Source organism: Periplaneta americana, chromosome 4 (genome assembly GCF_040183065.1).
Source record: "Periplaneta americana isolate PAMFEO1 chromosome 4, P.americana_PAMFEO1_priV1, whole genome shotgun sequence".
Taxonomy (NCBI): domain Eukaryota; kingdom Metazoa; phylum Arthropoda; class Insecta; order Blattodea; family Blattidae; genus Periplaneta; species Periplaneta americana.
Genome location: NC_091120.1, coordinates 101166461 through 101186075, shown reverse-complemented (window position 1 = coordinate 101186075; position 19615 = coordinate 101166461). Strand labels below are relative to the sequence as shown.

Sequence of the window (19615 nt, the reverse complement as noted above, 5' to 3'; positions counted from 1 at the left end):
GTAACATCCATATGCATTAACATAATAAAGCTATAAATATGTTCTCCAGAGATACACTACTAACCAAGAAGTTAATACAGTACACTGGTTCTCCATATTGCATATTCATATCCAAATTGAAATCTGTAGTACAAAGAAGTTTGATTTTCTAAAAATTATAAAACAAAAGAAGAAAAATCTTCATTGTCCCATGGCTGTCAGTGCCTGAAGTGATTAAGAAAGTAATTAAAGTCTTTTTACGTTTTACTTTATAAGAAGAATTTAGGTTATCAAAGTAACACAATATTCAAATGCCATATGCAAAAAAAAAAATAATTATTTTTGCACTCGGTATACATACCGTACATCTTCCATGCACTATAAGAATCCTGATACGGCATTGCAACTCTGAAAAATAGATGTGTATGGAAGATAGTACAACCATTGAATCGCAGCACTAATCACTTAATGAACTTTCGTGTCTAGGCTATGCTCCAGCAAATAGAGTAAGGTCATTTTCATTGAGTAGTGTGTGTCTCTCTTCAATACAAGTTAAAGTGAAAGGTTCTTGAGTGTTCATATAAGATTTGTAAATGGCAGAATCTACAAATGCAATTTGAGCAAATGTTCAACGAAACTTAAGACAACATTGCATTTCCATCAAAATATTTCTCCTAAAAAATTTTTAGGTAGCTTTCTCAACAAACAGGAAGTCCTTAGGTTCGGTTCAGAAAGCAACAAAATTATTAAAATAGTGATGCCTGAATTAGGACCAGGTGATGATCAAGTTTCTAGGTGCAGGTTTTGAGTGGATTTTTTTACCCATATTCATGACGTGAAGAGAAACCTATTCCTCATTTTTTTTTTCAGATGAGACCTGGTTCCACATGCCTGGATATATGTAAATTACCAAAACAACAGATAATGAAGTACAGAAAAAACACGTCTGCTTCTCAGCCACAGCAAACAGTACTTCCCCAGTACGCCGTTCTCTCTAGGCAGTGTACATTCGTTTGTGAAGATGGTAAGATGGTTAGACAGCTGACTCTAAACCAACACATTTTAGTGATTAAAGTTTATTATAAATACGGATCAGTTTGTCGTGTTCTTGTGGAATTTATTCAGACTCTAGAGCAACGCATTTCTGTGTGTAAAGTTTATTATAAATACGAACTAGATAGTCGTGATCGTGCGGAATTTATTCAGACATTCCCTAGTCAATTACCTCCTTTTAGAACTGCAATTCATTATATTGTGAACAGATATGAATCTATTAGTTAAGTTCAAATGAAAAAGCACACGCAAAAACGTAGTTTAAACAGAGGACAAATTAGACCAAATTGGCGCACATCTGGAACAGTCGCAAACAAAATCACTCCCGAAATTAGCAAAACGAGTAGGATTTCAGTGTCTTCTGCACACGAAGCAACAAAATTATTAAAACTGAAGCCTTACAAGTGCACGTGTACAGTAACACGAGTGCTTACTGAGTGGTCTTTTTCCGTAAGTGACTGAAGGTTTAATCAACCCACAGCTCGTGTTCTTTTCAGATGATGTGTGGTTCCACCTGACTGGTCGTGTAAATAATCAAAGCACTCGCTACTGGTGTTCTGAGAATTCACATCGTGTACAAGAAATCCCTCTTCATGATAGTGAAGTTTGAGTTTGATGTACTGTTAACACAATCGGTCCGATTTTTACGAGAAGACAATAAATGCAGAGAGGTACGAAAATGATATTTTGACTCAATTTTTTTATCAGTGACAGAAGAAGAAAAATCGTATGGACGAACTAAAGGAAAATATAACAAATGAAATCAGAAACATTACAATGGCAGAACTTAATTGTGTCGATCAGAATGTGTTTTCCCGATCTAATGCATGTTTAGTTGCGGGAGGACATTTCTATATCTTCTATGAAGTACAATTTTATACACGCGAGGTTAAGGTATGAGTGCGACGAGATACGACATGCAGCTGCCGAGAAGCAAAATACTGCGCCAGCGGTCAGTATATATAACAGAAACTCTGTAGAAAATTGGTTATTTTTAGCAAATGCTGATACATCACCCTAGTTTTTCATCCTTTCTGTTCGTACAACTGATGGAAGGGAGGGTTTTTATTCGTATAACTGATGAAAGGGAGGGTAATTTTTGGCTTCTGTCAACAGGATTCTGCAACAACCAATGTTGACAATATTTATTTACAGAAAATTAGCAATGTGTTTGAAGACGGGAAAACCAACGTAAATTCTCCATGATCCCACCTTCATAGCCTGTGACTATCCACCTTTATAGCCTGTGACTATCCACCTTTATAGCCTGTGACTATCTCTTGGGCATACTAAAGAAAAGAGCGTACAATACAAAAACTCACAAAGCCTAGATGAACTGAAAAACAAAATCCGACAGGAAACAGTCTCCTTATCACGACATGAACTACAATGAGTGACTGATAATAAGTTGATATTAAAAAGTACACAAAAGGAAGGAGTTTCAACAGTTTGTTGAATAAATCGGGTGAGTAAAACACTTTGTAAAACTTTACAACTATGAATAACCGTGACTGATGGCCAATGGTGTGTGAAAGACACGAGTCTGCAAATCAAAACGGAATCGCTTTTGCTAAGATTTTACGCAAAGAACAAAAAACACGCAAAATACCTATATAAATACAGGAGAATCAAAGCATACAAATTACCAAGTATTGGAATATTCGGATAATTCGATATTTCAAGCAATTCATTTAATACCATATTAATATTTACAAAATATGAAAAGCCTCACAATATAAACCAGCGAGTTTAAGAAATATAGCTTTCAAATTATGGACTAATAAATTCTTCTTATAAAAGAACACAAAATATTTACAATGCAGGAAAAAAAATTGCAACACCCTCAAGGACTGTTCATCAGCACTAGGGCTTAGGGGATAGTTGGGTAGTATCTGACATCAGCTAATATCGGACAATAATGTTTCTTACATCTGCCACCAGATGGTAGCATCTGATTGACAAAGTTACATTTCTCTATGCGACCTCTTAAGACCCTTCAGTTGGGATCATTCGCTCGACAAGTATGCTTTGCAGATGCCATTTTGTGTTTATGGGGTTTAAATTCTATGCATTGATTTTAAGTTTGGTAATCTATCTTTCACGCACTATTGTTGTTTAGTCAACTGTCTGAAGACAGTTCTGAACCTCACAAGCGATACCAAGAAGGCACCATTTATGAAGCAACTAGGCCATGAGATAATGGGATAGGATAGAATATATCTTAAATAAAGTGTAAATTTACTCTTAAATAATACATTGGTGTAATGGTTACAATGCAAAATTATTATATAATTTAACTTTGAGTGCCAATATAACGGCAGTGTGACTCGAATAGTTTCGGACAGAACGTTATAGTCTAGTATTGGACAATTTTCAAAAGCACATTGAATCTCCCTCCTCACACAACGCACAGCACATAAGTCTCCAATTCCATGTGTGAACTTCATCGTGCAGTGCGTGAGAATGGAATTATCTGTAGAAATGTGCGACTCTCTTGATCCCACGACCTAATCCCAAGTATTTTTTTTTTTTGTCTTTGGAAACTTTAAAAGACAAAGTGTATAAAAATAACTTAGGCTACATTCCCCAAAATCTGAAGAAAAAAATAGCCTCTGTAAAAACGTAATTTCTCAAAGGAACCTGTAGCTAGTGGTTTCAGTGATGTCATCTTCTCTTTACATGAAAGCGTAATATTATTGTGACAAAATTTAAAACAATGACATTTGTAGTAATTTGTGATGACTGATGAGAGTTCCTGAATAGAGAACACATTGCAGCAGTATATCAGGAAATTTTATAGACGCAATGTTGCACAATGGTTAAGATATGTATATGTATGTGATGCAGAAAGTGGTTCAAGGTAGGAGCATATCAAGATCAAGTTGAAAATTGCAGGTCAGAAAAAGGGTAATCCTGTATGATGAATACTGCCGATGATGATCAATGAAGGAAAATACTGAGGCAATGAAGAACAATCCAAAACTGCAACAATTCGACCAAATACAAAAATTGGGTCTACTTTGCCATAACAAAAAGTGTCATTCTACAATTCTTATAAAAAAAATGGAATAATCCTAATGTAAACACAAGCATGTCATTATTACACTCGTGATTGTCTCCTAGCCGAAGCACACAACACAGGGAAAATATAGTTCTGTGTTTAACTTAGATGTACAACGTTATGTAAAAGAAATGGTAGTTTTTATTATTATAAAAGCTAATGAATACAAAGAGCAATGCCAAGGTAGTCTTCTTGTAACAAGTTGGTGTAACTTGACCTTGTTGTCCAGGTAAGCAAGTGGAATATGGTTTCTGCATCCTCAATGTGTGGTTAACGTAAGAGAGAAATAAGTATTTTCCCGACAGCAGTTGGCCTTACACGGGATCACGTACTGACAATGAGAATCTAAAGTGTGAGGTTACGGCCAATCAAGCTTCATTTCAGTCACGTGCTATAGTTTACTGTAGGATTATTCCAAGAGCGAAGAGATTATACATTCATTGTGCAAACTCCATCTTGTTCTACTGGACTTCAATCTGCATGTTCCCATGAAAGACGGACCTTTAAGGACACTGGTTCTAATACAAATGCTACCATGTAGAACTATAACATATTTGTAACATCATTCTCCAGTGCCAGCTAGTTATTGGGATACAGAAATAAAGAAGCATTGCTTATAGAACTTCTACATTTTTATTTCAAGACATCCAGAAATAATTAATGAAAAAAAAAAACATATCAGAGTTAACTCAAAAGAAACCATGTGGAATACGAAAAGAAAAATTAAGAATAAGTATCTATAGTTAAGGAGAGATATCAAAATCATTTTTCCATGAATTCTGAAAATAGAATTATTTCTTTCGAAATCTCTCTCCTTTCTCCACTACATTTCCCTTCCTGTTGGTCACCATTACCTCTTCATCCCCATTTCCTCACTTCCTCCTCATTCAATTTATGCAGAACATTCACTTGGCGTGACTATTTACATTCTCCAACTATACACTACGCTGCCTGTACAGACATAGGCCCGGCCAAAGCCCAGCCCAGCCCAGCCCTGCCTGTGGGGCCTGGTCCAGGCTAAAATTTTTTTGAGCTTCTCAAACTTGAGTCAGGCTCGATGAATTAGAACAAAACATGTTACTGATTTTTCACAAAAAAAAAAAAACACATATTAGGGAACAGGAAGTCTTTGTTCTACACCTGAAATCAAGATTTACATGGAAAATATGCAAGCCATATTTTTTTTTTAATTTAATAACATTCCATACAAAACTGTAACAAATTATGAATTTTATTTAAAATATAATAATTAATGGCTGAAATTCTGGCAAGTGATAGTTTGAAGACTTGAAATTCATTAAACAACTGATATTTCAAGGAATTTTAAGTTGGTAATGCTGTGTTCAAAATGGATGACTCTCAACTATACATGGTCAGTTGCTTGTAAGTTTCGAGTGTTAGTTTACATCAGGAGTTCATTTTGCTGATTCTGCTTCACTCAGTGGAAAAAGTATTAATTCACTTATGAATATTTTATAAGAATATGTAAAACCTAAAGACCATAAATTTTTCAAAATCAGTTGTTTGCACATGACGGAATTAAGGTTATTATTTGTACCGATTAAAATAGTTCAGTTGAAAAGAGTTCCTGTGCATTTTCCAAACAAAAGAGTAGAAGTACCTACCGACTCTGTAAACAATAATTCAATTCTGTTTTAATTAGATAAGTTTCTATAACAATTTTATTTTTGTCCTGCACGTGACGTCACTTACATGGCATAATGACATGTGTAGAAATTATAATAAAGATTATAAACCATCTTCTTATGAAATAAAGCTTACACTTGTGAGTACTCTGCTTTACAAAATTCATATTAACAAAATCTACAATATAATTGAGAAAAGGCGTTTATGCCAAAGTAGTATTAGAGTTTAGAAGTTAAGAAATCATTACAACTTTAATGTTGTTCTTTCTTTTCAGAACAGAAATGCTGATCAATCATCAGAAGTCAACAAGTATAGCTAGGATGAGGAAGATGAGAAATCGTCTTTAAGAAGATTAACCAGATTTTCAGGGGGAAAATAAAAGTATAAGTGAAACTAAACAACGAAGAATGTACATATGACACAACTAGAACTCAAAGATCATCAAAGGAAAGAGCGAGATCAAAAATGTCTTCAGAGAGTGAAGAAAAATGCTGATCAAGTGAGTTCCACCTCCGTTGTATCACCATATTGATGTCCTCAGACATTCTGTAAGCATTGTCAAAAACTGTTAAAGCACATAAAATCACCTCAAAAGAAATTAGGTGTTGGGACTGGTCTGGCAAAATGAGTTTGTCTAGCTCTTGTGAACTTGAAAAAGCTGTTTTTCATTTGGACAAAACAACTCACAAGTTGTACAATAACTTCTATCTGCCTGATATTGTATATAGGCCTACTTGTCCAGAAATTAAAGACAGTATGTGTGTCTGGGAAGGGGGAAAGAAACAAACTCTACAGAAACAGTACCTCACAAAGTTTATGAGAGAAGCTTAATAGATATTCAAGAAGAAAAATCCATATTTTATAATAAGAGTTTTGCTCCTTACGACCCAAAAATATTATTCTCTTAAAATCTACTCCTCCTGAAAAATGTAAATGTAAAATGCATGAAAATTTCATTCTTAATCTGAAGGCTCTGAGTCATCAATACAGCAATGATTTTTGGATATCTTGCCGATGTCACTAGTTCGGATTCTGACTTTGGCGAAATAAATGCTGTGAATGTAGTGATGGAAAACAACTTGTAGCTCCAAGTGAGCCTGGAAAACAAACCACGTGGAAAGACTGGACAAAAATTGATAAAACACTTCAACTCTGAACAAGGAAAGGCTGTTGCGGAGAATTATTTGAAATCATATTAAGAGAATATCTCATATGCTGCATCATGTAAATTTAAAGCAGATAGCCTACAGAATTTGAAAAAGACAAGGAAATGTTACGTGAAAAGAGAGTCCTCCAGGACAATATTGCTTTGTCATATGTGAATACAAAAACGAGGTGCAGAGTGCATTATAGTCTAGAAGTAGTGTATTTTTGTTCACCGCTGCAACATTCTACAAAGAAAAATGCAAAACATACCTGATATGCTCAGATACTAAACAAAAACTCAATATTTGCCTTTATCAGCACACTGTATGAGACATTTTCTAAAGAAAAACCTGGATCTGTTCAGGGCCATATTCATAGACATTCTTCATGCGGGCTTCCAGTGCATGATCAGTGAACTAACACTTTTCATATTCATAAACCAGTGTTAGCGATGATATGATATGAATCCTGTACAAGTAATGATTCGATAGCCGGGGCTAGTTTAGCACACTCATAGCATCGGCTAGCAAAATGTCTATGCATAGCATGCGAGGTAATTTGGAACGATGGACCAGCCTCAGAATTTAAAAACCTATTTATGGTTATCTTATTGAGTTCACATTTGCAAAATAGCCTACTCCAAAAAATTCACTCTGAAATACCTTGCAACTGAACAGGGAAAGTGAGTTTCAGATGGAGTGGGAGGAAATGCAAAGAAAAGCATTGACCAAGGAGATGGAAGTGTGTGTGTTCAATCTGCTAAAGACTTCTATGATGTGATAGCCTATCTGAGGTTTGTAAAAATTTTACTGTTCTGTATATTGACGAAGAGAGAAGATAAAGATTGAAACAGAAGAACCCTGGAAAAATGTTCGTAAAACACCTGAATTTCACAGGACTCTGATGGCATCCAAGTATGAGTTACGCATGAAATTAATCCAGGTACTTTCAAGTGGCCAGTGCCTCCAGACTGCATTTATTACAACCGTGAAGCAGTTGTGAAGATCACAATGCCAGAAGTTGTAAATAACAGAGGTCATTTTCACTTCAGAGAAAATGTTTAAATTTTAGAGAGCAATACAGGCTTTCTACTTTCAATATAATCTTGAAATAATTATGTACTCAATGCTTTTCAATAGTAACCATTTTTCTGCGTAACTTATCTTTAGTATAGCCTATTACTTTACATTTGTATTTCATAATAAATGTTGATAGAATATCAAGTCAACTTTTATTTTTTGTTCAATTTGTCTAAAATTTATTTATATCCTGCTTTTCCATTCTAATATGGCATTTTACATACTAAGCCATCAGAACGTGTATAAACATTAACAAAACTTGGAAAAAAAATCTTATAAAAGACTTAAAAAAAGACCAGGTGTACTCTATCCTGCATGTGAAACCCATGCCCTGCACTTTACAGTAAATACATTTTCTGTTTCTCAGGAATATAAAAAAGATTATAAATACTTTATAGAGTCTAAGACAATCAATACTATAAAGAAAAAACTTTTATTGCAGTATTACCTTTCAGCAGACTTTTCCAAATAAACAGTAAAATATAAATAAGCATTCGGTGGGCTGTCCTGCACGCAACATATTTCAGTAATTTTTTCCAAAAACATATGAAACACAGAAAGGAATGTTTTTACTCTAAAATATAAGGAATGGTTCATACTTTAGTACCGGTAACATTATTGTTTTTATAATTTTAACATTTGACAAGACTCAACGCTGATTTAAACAAAAAAGGTGTGACTGTCCTGCGCATGACAGAAGAATGGCCCTAAAACAATTAAAAACAACCTTGGGCTCGGGTACTGTTCAAGTCCTGAGGCCAATACAAACCACTAGTAGATATACATGCCTAAATTCATTTTCTCGTTATCAATTAGACCTGTCAAGTACATTTTGTCCAGCAACACAATACTTTCTCTATATATTTCGTATAGGTAAAAAATTTGAAAATATACTGTATTTCATATTCGTATATCGTCACTGCGCCTACAAAATCCACTAAATGCTATTAAACAGATTTTCCAGGAGTATGAAAAAAGTATTATCACTTTTAATTCCCTTGACTTTCGAAGCTACTTTTGGTATAATTTTAATCATTACATGAAAAATGATTAAATTATACCTACCGAAAGTAGCTTTGAAAATCAAGGGAATTAAAAGTGATGTTTTTTTTTCTCCTGAAAAATCTGTTTAAATAAGTTTGAGGATTGGGACGTGGAATGTAAGGATTCTTCTGCAAGCAGATTAAGTTGGAAAACTTGAAAAAATAAATCAGAAGAAACAGAGTGGATGTGATGAATATCAGAAATTAGGTGGGAAAATAGCAGTGAGTTGGTGAAGATGAGTTTAGGTTTGTGCAAAGGAAGTCATGGTCATGTTCATGTATTACTGGGACAACGTACGAAAGATAAAGTGATATCAGTGCAGATGATAATGGTGAGATTATATGAGAAGAAAATGGACTTCATGCTAGTGCACATAGTGGATTAGCAGACGAAGTAGAAGAAAGCTATGACAAGATAGAACAGATAGTTGAGAAGGAGAAGCAGGGAGCATGCATAATCGTAATTGGCGACTGGAATGCAGTTGTAAGAGGACAAGATGGAAAAACAGTTGGAAAATATAGATTGGAAAAAAGAAATGATAGAGGAGAATATTTGATGAATTTCTGTAAAAGAAATACAATGATCGTTGGAAATACATTATTCCAACAACATAAACAAAGAAGATACACATGGACATACCGAAGGGACGAAAACAGGTATTGGTATAGGAAAGATTCCGACATTGCTTAAAAAATGCAAAGACTCTACCAGGAGCAGATATTAACTCAGATCATGTCCTGCTGACATGTGAAGTACATATTCGTCTGAAAAAGATAAGAGGAAGACAGGTGACGAAATATTTTCAAGAGAAAGTTGCTACATTAGAATCCATAATTGAGAACAGTAATGAGTACTGGACTCATTTAAAAAGTTGTGTACAAACAACAGCAGAAGAAACAATAGGATACACAGGTGTGAGAATTAAGAAACCTTGAGTCACAGGGAAAATGTTGGAGAAGATGGAGCAAGGAAGAAAATGGAAAAACATCAAGGTAGAAGAAACTACAGGAAACTAAACAACGAACTAACAAGAGAACTGATAAAACAAAGAGAGACTGGATGAAAGAGAAATATGAAGAAATAGAGGATCTGGACAGAAAAGGAAGATATGATTTAATTTACTGTAAAATAAAATGTTTGGGCTTCACAAATAAGAACACAAAATCCATGTGGTTGATAGAGGATATCGGAAATGAAATAAACAATACTAAACATATGAATGAAGTAATTATGTAGAAGAATTATATGAGATAAGGTATCGTCCAATGACCTAGCTATAGAAGACAAAGAAGCCGTATCAAAAGATGAAAAATAATTTTCTATTTTAAGGGAAGAAGTTGAACTAGAGCTTAAGGAAATGAAGAATGGGAAAGCAACAGGAGTTCATGAAATCCCCATTGAACTAGTGAGATGGTTGGGTGAAGACAAGAAGGAAATTCTATCATTATGCAACGAAATATATGAAAAAGGCGATTGGCCTGAAGATGTTACAGAGACAATGTTGCTTCCAATATCGAAGAAAATGCCAAGAAATGTGAGTTCAGAACTATCAGCCTGATATCGCACTGGGCGAAGATTCTCTTGCAAATACTGAAACGACATTTATATTCTAAGATGGATGAACAGTTGGAAGAAGAGCAGTTTGGTTTCAGGAAGCGAAAAGGTATACTCAATTTTTTTTCATGGAGTGCAGTTTCTTATAAAGGACTTTGCCGACAGACCTTCTACTGCCCCCTACTAATTGCTTGTCATAAATAAATGTCTTTCTTACTGTGACGGAAATCTTGTCTTCTCCTGTCAGTAACCTTGTCTTCTCCTGTCAGTAACCAATCACAACCCTTGTTCAGAAGAATTGACAGGCTCCCGTCAAATCCACGCGGAGGCAGAATTGCTGCATCTTTTCCGAATTCCAAGAATCCCATCAGTCTCATTTCGAGGGTCACCAGGATTATGGCAACTGTGCAATGTTGGGACGAGGGGACGGGATGGAATTGTCAGGTGTTTGTGTAGGAAGTCATAAATCTGTAAGTGGGTGTTAAAAGGAGCCACCGAACTGCACTCCTTGAAATAAAACAGAGTATACGAGAGATGCAACTGGACTGCTACAAACAACTAGTGAAAGATATCTAGAGAAAAATAAAGAAGTGTATCTAGTATTTGCGAACTTAGTAAAGGCTTTTAACAGAGTGAATTGGAATAAACTGATGGGAATCATAAAGAAAATAGGTGTGAATTGGAAAGAGAGGAGGATATCCAGTAATCTTTATATAAAAAGGCTCAAAGTCAGGATAGGGGAAGAAATGTCAGAAGGAAGTGATATTGAGAGAGGAGTACATCAAGGATGCCCTTTATCAGCTACCCTGTTCAACATTACTTGGAGGAATTCGTGAACAGTTTTCAGAACATGGGACGAGTGATAGTAGGAGGAAGAATAAAGTGCATAAGATTTACTGATATGGCGTTGTTAGCAGAAGAGGAGATGATATTAAGAGATATGCTACTGGAGCTAAATGATAGCTATGAGCAGTATGGGATGAAGATAAATGCAAATAAGACAAAGACCATGGTCAAAGGAAGAAAAATAAAGAAGGTAAGCTTGCAAATTGTAAATGAGGCAGTAGTGCAAATGGACAACTTCAAATACTTGGGCTGTACTATAAGCAGCAACAAGAGCTGCTGCCAGGAAGTCAAAAGGAGGATAGCATTGGCAAAGGAAGCTTTTAATAGTAAAAGGAACATCTGCTGACCACTACAAAAAGAACTAAAGAAGAGACTAGTGAAGTACTTTGTATGGAATATGGGGACAGAAATATGAACATTACGAAGTGAAGAGAAGCAAATAGAAGCATTTGAAATGTGGATATGGAGAAGAATGGAACATGTGAAGCGGGCTGACAGAATAAAAAATGAAGCTGTGTTGGAAAGAGTAAGTGAAGAAAAAATGATGCCGAAACTGATCAGGAACAGGAAAAGAAATTCACTGGGTGACTGGCTGAGAAGGAACTGCCTCCTGAAGGATGCACTGGAAGGAATAGAGAACAGGAGAAGAGTTCGGGGCAGAAGAAGAAATCGGATGATAGACGACATTAAGATATACAGATCATAATATGAGACAAAGAGGAAGGCAGAAAATAGGAAGATTGGAGAAAGTTGGGTTTGCAGTGAAAGTCCTGCCCTTGAGCAGAACACTGAATGAATGATGAATGAATGCAGATAGCATATTTTGAAGGCGCAGAGACGATATCACGTTAATTACCCCCCCTTCCATTTTTTGGACGGCCGCATTTATTCCAGTCTGTGGTAGTTCCTTTGTCATATTCATAAATCATATCAAATCTATTTAAGAAGTTCAATGATCTCGCCAATACTTCTGAGAGTGCTGCTCATTTGCTCATTCTTAATGTTCAAAAGAAATCTCTTGCAGTCTGAATTTTAATTTGCAACAACTTTTTGGGAATGTAAGAATAAGCTCTGTTCACAAACACAAGTTTACTAAAATTCCATAGGTTACAGCAGAACTGTGAAGTTGGAGTCATTCAATTTTATCCGGCCCTCAAATGCAAGTTTCTTTACAACATGCAATATTTTATCATTTTCCCCACCATGGGATAATGTGCACATGTACAGGGAACATCTTTTTAAATGTTCCAGAGTTTCCGATTCCCACTCCCAGGCGACCTTGTGACTAACACGCTGACGACGCAGTTCTCAGTTGGAGGGACAGTGCTAGATGGCTGCCAGATGGGGTGGATGCATACTGCAATGCTCTTTAGTTTCTGAGCTGTGCTTATTTATTTATGTGAAGTTAGTGATTAATGTGCAAAGTGTTTAGTTCCAATGCCATTATCATTACATGAGCGTGTATTTATAATACATAAAATACAGTAAATCTTGTGCAAAAACGCGACACAAGTTCTGACAGAAATTTCCAAACAGATTCGTACCTTGTGTAAAAAACTTAGCTAAAAAATTCAAAGAAACAGGTTCAATAAATGATCACAAAAGACTGCCGGTACATAAGAGCTGAAATGGTGTCTATCAGTGCTGCTGATGTTGATTTTCTAAGAAGGTGTAGCAATGTGTAGCAGTCAACAGAGAACATTCTGAGCATAAAATATGAGCTGGATAAGTACAAATAATTGTACATTGCTTGCCTGCCAGGCAAACAGCGGGTGCATGCATAGCGGGAAACAGTAGCTTTGCAATCGCGACCAGGAAATTCCAATCTCCAGGGCAATTAAAAGATAGGTAGGTCTACCTATTCATTGACCTGTATGCCTATACTATGCTATGATGTCATACATAAGTTTAATAGAACTGCAAAACCTGTCTCTTGGCCACTTTTTTAAAGCTATCGCAGAATTTCATAACAATGGTATCTAACTATACCACAGAATTTGCCCATAATGGCATGAAAAATAATAAATGGGGTCACTGGTGAGCCAAATTTTAAAATCTATAATAAAATGACTTTATGTTTGTGTTTTTAATTCCACAGGCTGCATTTCACTTTTTTCACTCTTGTGAACCAAACACTGTACACAAGCTATATAGCATGAAGAAAAGCTGTTTGGATTTAGGGATAGATCTTAAGAATGTTTCCTTCACAGATTTCTTTTCGGATCACATCTGCACAAATTATAGTGTTAAGACACCAAAATACAATATAATTCAGTCTGGAATATGAATAATGCATCTTTTATACAAGCTAATTACCTACATTAATTAATAAAAATAGAATAATGTTACATCAATCCAGTCCACACCTGTGGAGTAACAGTCAGCGCGTCTGGCCGTGAAACCAGGTGGCCCGGGTTCGATTCCCGGTCGGGGCAAGTTACCTGGTTGAGGTTTTTTCCGGGGTTTTCCCTCAACTCAATATGAGCAAATGCTGGGTAACTTTCGGTGTTGGACCCCGGACTCATTTCACCGGCATTATCACCATCTCATTCAGACGCTAAATAACCTTAGATGTTGAAAAAAGCGTCGTAAAATAACCTACTAAAATAAAAAATAAATACATCAATCCAATGCCGATAAAGTACAAAAATATTTTCAAGTAAATGTTGGTTTGAGCGCATTTCTTTAAGGCTAAGTGGGGAGCAACAAATAAAACGTTTCTTCTGTACATTTGATTTTTGTGATTTCACATGTTTCGTAATGGAATATGGCTCTCCAGTGACAAGAGGTCTGTAGCTATGCTTTTAAGATTAAGTTTCTGTGGTACATAATGCTTTTCGTAATATGTGATAGTGTATGGATTTCCCGCCAGTTGACATTCATGTAGATGGTAGATTATATTTCGCGAAGTTAGATACCCAAGTCTTCTGATTAACGATTATGGAGAAGACAGGATCCAGTGAAGTTAGAGGTTTGTGCTACGGTTGTCAATGGACAGTTCTGAGAATTTCAAAGGACCCATTGTTGAATACTGAAGAAGTGTGATCTTTTTTTTTTTGTTAAGACAGAATATTATCCGATAAATGTGTGTATGCAAATTATGGAACTGTGGAATAAGTCAGTTTTCGTAAGATCAAGGATTAGTGACTGGTTATGTTTGTTCTGGCGTTTAATATGCCTTGCATATACGCTTTCTGATTGATAGATATATAGAAAGCGAGTTTTCGCAAGATCTAGAATAAGTAACAGGTTATTGTTCAGGCTTTTGTTATGCCTTGCATGTACGTTTTTTGGCGCGAAAATTAAAAAAAAATATATATATATAACTGCTACATTTGTAAAAAGTTAGACCTATTTTGAATTTTTCCGTAGAAATTATTCATTTTTAACGGTTTTTAGAATTTGTAATGTTTCGTTTGGTTTTAGAAATTGAAACCGTTTTCCGCCATTTTTTTCAGTAATTTTCGTTTTTGAAAAACCATGAAATAGTCCATTTTTAACGAAAATTTTAAAAAAAGATCTGTCATGATGAGCTACAGCTTTACTGAAAAGAGAACTGATTAATTCTATAGGAAAGCCTCTATATGGATTTTAGAAGTTCTGAGCATGTATAATTATTCTATATTAAATTCCCATCATTTATATACGTAGACTGTTGTGGGGAGACTATGGTTTTACAGGTTGTAAATTGTTTAAGTTTTACGTAGCTTTGTATGGTAGTGTAATGTTATGTTACGTTGGTAGGCGATGTTTACTGCTTGGTGGCAATCATAGTAATTTAGGGTAGGTTAGTTTAGCTTAGTTTACTTGGGTCAATCAGGGTTAGCTAAGGTTAGGTTAGTTTAGGTTGTGTTAGGTTAGGTTAGTTTGGGTTGTGATAGGTTATGTTATGTGTTAGGTTACAGTGTAAACTGTGTTTTTCTGATTTTTTTTTGTACTGCTTATCGAAAGTCGAGCGTAAAATCGTAGTTTGTGAAAAGAAAAGAAAAAAAGTTCGAAAATCGTGGCGTGGTCGTCTCCATTTTATTTGCATTCTTAGCATTTTACAGTATTTCTCAATACAAGCTAGAATAAAACTGTTCCGATAATAATATCCCATCAGTTGCCAAAAAGAAAAATCAATGATGCAACCCCGTCTCCTACCCTCTCGTAGGAACTAAACTTCGAGTTTTCCAAGCCTTGTTACAATTTGGTGGCTAGGATTTCCGTATTACTCTGCAGCTCACCAAAATGTGACTACATTGAGGAAAACTGGGAAATAAAAAGAGATGGAACAACTGGATAATACGCACGGCAGACCAATATCGATAGTCGACTCTACTCGCTGGCCACTAGTCACCGGGCCGTACCGAGCCGTATCAAACAAAATATAATCGAAATGGTGGAAGTCAAATTCGCGACTATATTCTTAAATAATTCACTCCATTAGTCTAGTTCAAGGTTTTATGTAGTACAACGGCGGTTTTTTGAATGCATTAAAAGAAAATGAAGATGTAATAAGATAATAAACTAGGTTATCACAAGGAAATTAACAGGAAAAAGGTGTGTTTCACGGAATACAATTAAAATGACGGAAAGTAAATTTCCGGTTAATGTTCGCCAAAGCGTAAAGTACGTAATTATGACGGCGTTGCTGTTTTATTTCTGGCCTATCGAAAAATACCTAGCCTTTTACGAAAAAAAATTTAAGGACCATGAAATTATTCACCGCTTTCATTATAGGCCTATTATTTTTTAACAATATTACGAATCAAAAACTGTCATATTATATAATTTTAACTACTACATGGACGAATCAAATCAAGCTAACCTAACCAAAGCTAACCTAACCTAACCAAAGCTAAGCTAACCTAACCTAACCAAAGCTAACCTAACCTAACCAAAGCTAATCTAACCTAACGAAAGCTAATCTAACCTAACCAAAGCTAATCTAATCTAACCTAACCTAACCTAAGCTAACCTAACCTAATCTAAGCTAACATAACATAACCTTCGTAAATGCAAGGCCTGTAACTGGAGCAAGAAGGGATCTCAATCATTTAATCTGCAAGTACACGCAAAAATAAATTCAAGTAAGGATCACGCTCCCACTGCATGAGAGGTCCGCGCATGCGCTACAGCAAAACTGTTTCTGTCCCGAGCCTCTCATCTAAGGCACTCGTCATAATTTACTCGCAATATTTACGCAAATACACATTGTCGCTAACAGTGGTGCTATCTCTCAATAATGTTCAGAACGAAGGAGGTAGACAGAGAGAGAAAAAATTTCTCCCGCCAACTACGCCACACACCAACGTCATGTTCTTATGTTGGTGACATTGTGTATTTACTTAAATTTGGTGGTAAACGTAACGGCACGGTTCAAAGTGGCCGTGCTAATTCTCCAGTATAGCGAAAGAGATTTATGTTCCCAAACGTCTAACAATGTATGAATGAGGTAATAACAATCTTGTTCCAACCCCACAACAGGGCTATAAATAAGGGTGGATGTCGTTATGAAATGCAGTAGGCAGAGAAATATCTTTTCTACATCCTCAGCTCAGTTCACTTAATTTGTGTTCATTAGCAACCTGTGGGTGTGTGTTGACCCCACCAAGATGTTCTTTAATTATCCCCTACCCCAAAAAAGGTGAAACCATTTGCATAATTAGGGTTGTAGCCTGTATGACTAACTGATGAAGTGTACTAAAGGCCAATGTGATGGAAATTCGAATTCATCCCCTACCCTCCTAAAACTAGTAACCTTTTTAAGTTCTAAGGTGCTAGAAACCTATACGAAAGGAAAATAGTAGGCTATACCTTTCTATGATATAAGCCTATGATTACTTTCATGAATGGGGCGGAGTCTACTTCCAATCCCAAATTAGGCCTATATAAATATAATCTAGAATGCTGGCAGCATGGCTACTGACAGCCAAAAGCTGTATAAATTGTGCACATAAATCACATAGGATAAGAGAATACACTCACAGACAAGAGAATACACACTCGTATCAAATCCATGTAGTTTCAAATAGTTTTCTACCATAAATGTAGCTTAATAATTGATTTCACTCCTCCAGCACAGCAACCATCCGTGGACTGAGCAGGCCTACCATACAAGAGCAAAGTTTTTTCCTTAACTTACAAAACTTTTCTGCAGGGATTCAGTTTCTCTTCAAATGAGCAAACAACTTAGTTCACATGCAATGCTTAATAAATAATTGTTCCATTTCCCTGATGTCTATAAGGATTCTGAACCATACAGGGTATGGTTGAAGTGCACAAGTTTAGTGCACAGCATTCGTAAGGAGAGTTTTGTTGGATGAAAAAGGAAAGATTGGGGTATCAAGATCCCATAAGGTAACTAGCCTACAACTTTTCTAATGAACCTATCAATTTCAGCTATACATCAGGTCTTGCGCCACAAGGCAAAAGGAAGGGAAAAAAAGAAGCGCCAAAACAAGAATTTTCAGGTTATGGTTAATTCATACACAGTATTATGGTTTTGATGATAGTACGCCCGAATTGCTGGGATGGATAGTTGCCTAATTCGACATTCAAACGAAATCATAAAGGTGTAAATGGAACATTCATCTCACCGTATCTCAAAATGGAAATTTTGGACTTCCCTCTGGCTTCCAAGGTAAGAGGTTTCCTATCTGCAGTTTGTAGTAGTGTTCAATGTAAGTGCAGGCAGATTGTCCAAATCTTGCGAGAAGTTAATGTGTTTTACATATTTTTTCCCAGGAAATAGAGAAAAAAATATGTAGCTTAGGCCCTTGTAGGTTTAAACCTGTACGTGATTGACGATAATGAAATGTCTATGTAAGTAAAATGTTATATATATATATATATATATATATATATATATATAAATTATAGTCATAGGTATTCAGTATCAAGCATGCGCAAAGTTAACTATATTCGTAAAGTACTGTATAATAGTTTTCCTATATCAACTATATACCAAATGTACAGGCTTATTTATATATTGAGGCTCAAAGTTGATACGCTATTACAGTATGGTAATTTCAGAATATAATTTATATTTATCCCACGTGTATGTTTCAACACACTATTCCCGGGTTACAAGATACACAATATAATACAGTGAATTCCATACATAACTCACACACCTTCAATAAAAGCTGCATGCAAATTGATGCCGGCATTAGCGTCGTTATACCACATGGTTTATTAGAACAATACATTATGAAAGTATATATAGTTAAGTAATAACATCACCAAAGTATGATTTCTAGCGCATATGCCACAGTATACATTTATTTTAAACACTTATAGCTCGATCACTAAACAATTTAAACAAAAGTGAAATGTTCCCTCCTTTTGAAACTTCGGCCATTTCACACAAACGCGTAGGTAACTCGTTCATTCAGACCGAAACAACTTATTACAAACACATGCATCTGCAGCAAATACTTACCCTTTGTCATCATTATCCATTTCGTTTTTAACTCTCATTTTATATTCTAAGTATAATAAAATTACGCCACTGTCTCACAATATTTTACACCGCTTCCCTAATTCTAAAATGGCTTCGTAGGAAAGGGAATACAAAGCTACCAACAAGGCGTTCTACTACTCATTCCGCTGACGTCACTACTACGTTAAACATTACAGTACAAATTTATTACAAAATTTGGCATAATACTGTATTTATCTGATAACAAATACGAAAATATTAATCATTTTCAAAAATATTTTAAAAGCAAGTTATATACGTATTAAGTATCTTCTATATCTTAAGAAAAACGAATGCATGTACGGACTTATATTGATTACTTTACACACTTCCTCCATGAAGCAGACTAAATTCCCGCGAATATGTTACTTACATGACTGAATTACGTTTCGTTACAATTCAATGAAATGTAATGAGTTATTATAAAATATTAATATAAATTTAAATAATCATGCATGTGATTTTTAAACTTTCAATAATCATCAAAAGTTCCATCGATTTTTTTTTTGTTACACCAATACCCCAACTGTATCAAGTAGTGTCGTTACATACAGTATCTTACGACCACGTTTATACGATGCATGCAAGATTTTAATGGAATGCGCCCGAAATGTTCAATGTTCTTTCTTGGAAATTTTAAGTGGTAAAATATAAAATAATACTATTACATAATATGTAATAAAAATATCATGAGTATAAAGTTCTCATGCTCGTTGCGTCGTGGTGTAAGGCATGACGCCT

General features: G+C 35.4%; 1 protein-coding gene across 9 annotated transcripts in view; it reads right to left on the bottom strand.

The window, feature by feature from the left end:
• Nucleotides 1–18998, bottom strand: part of Hrb27C (Heterogeneous nuclear ribonucleoprotein at 27C) — a 127352-nt gene extending 108354 nt beyond the window's left edge. For 5 of the 9 annotated variants that reach the window (XM_069823809.1, XM_069823815.1, XM_069823810.1 and 2 more), the window contains exon 1: nucleotides 18836–18998. In XM_069823809.1, the coding sequence (XP_069679910.1) occupies nucleotides 18836–18873 (38 nt within the window). In that variant the 5' untranslated portion in view covers nucleotides 18874–18998. The remainder of the gene's footprint in view (nucleotides 1–18835) is intronic. The other 4 variants (XM_069823813.1, XM_069823816.1, XM_069823814.1 and 1 more) reach the window with 2 other exon arrangements.
• Between the last annotated feature and the right edge of the window lie 617 nt (nucleotides 18999–19615).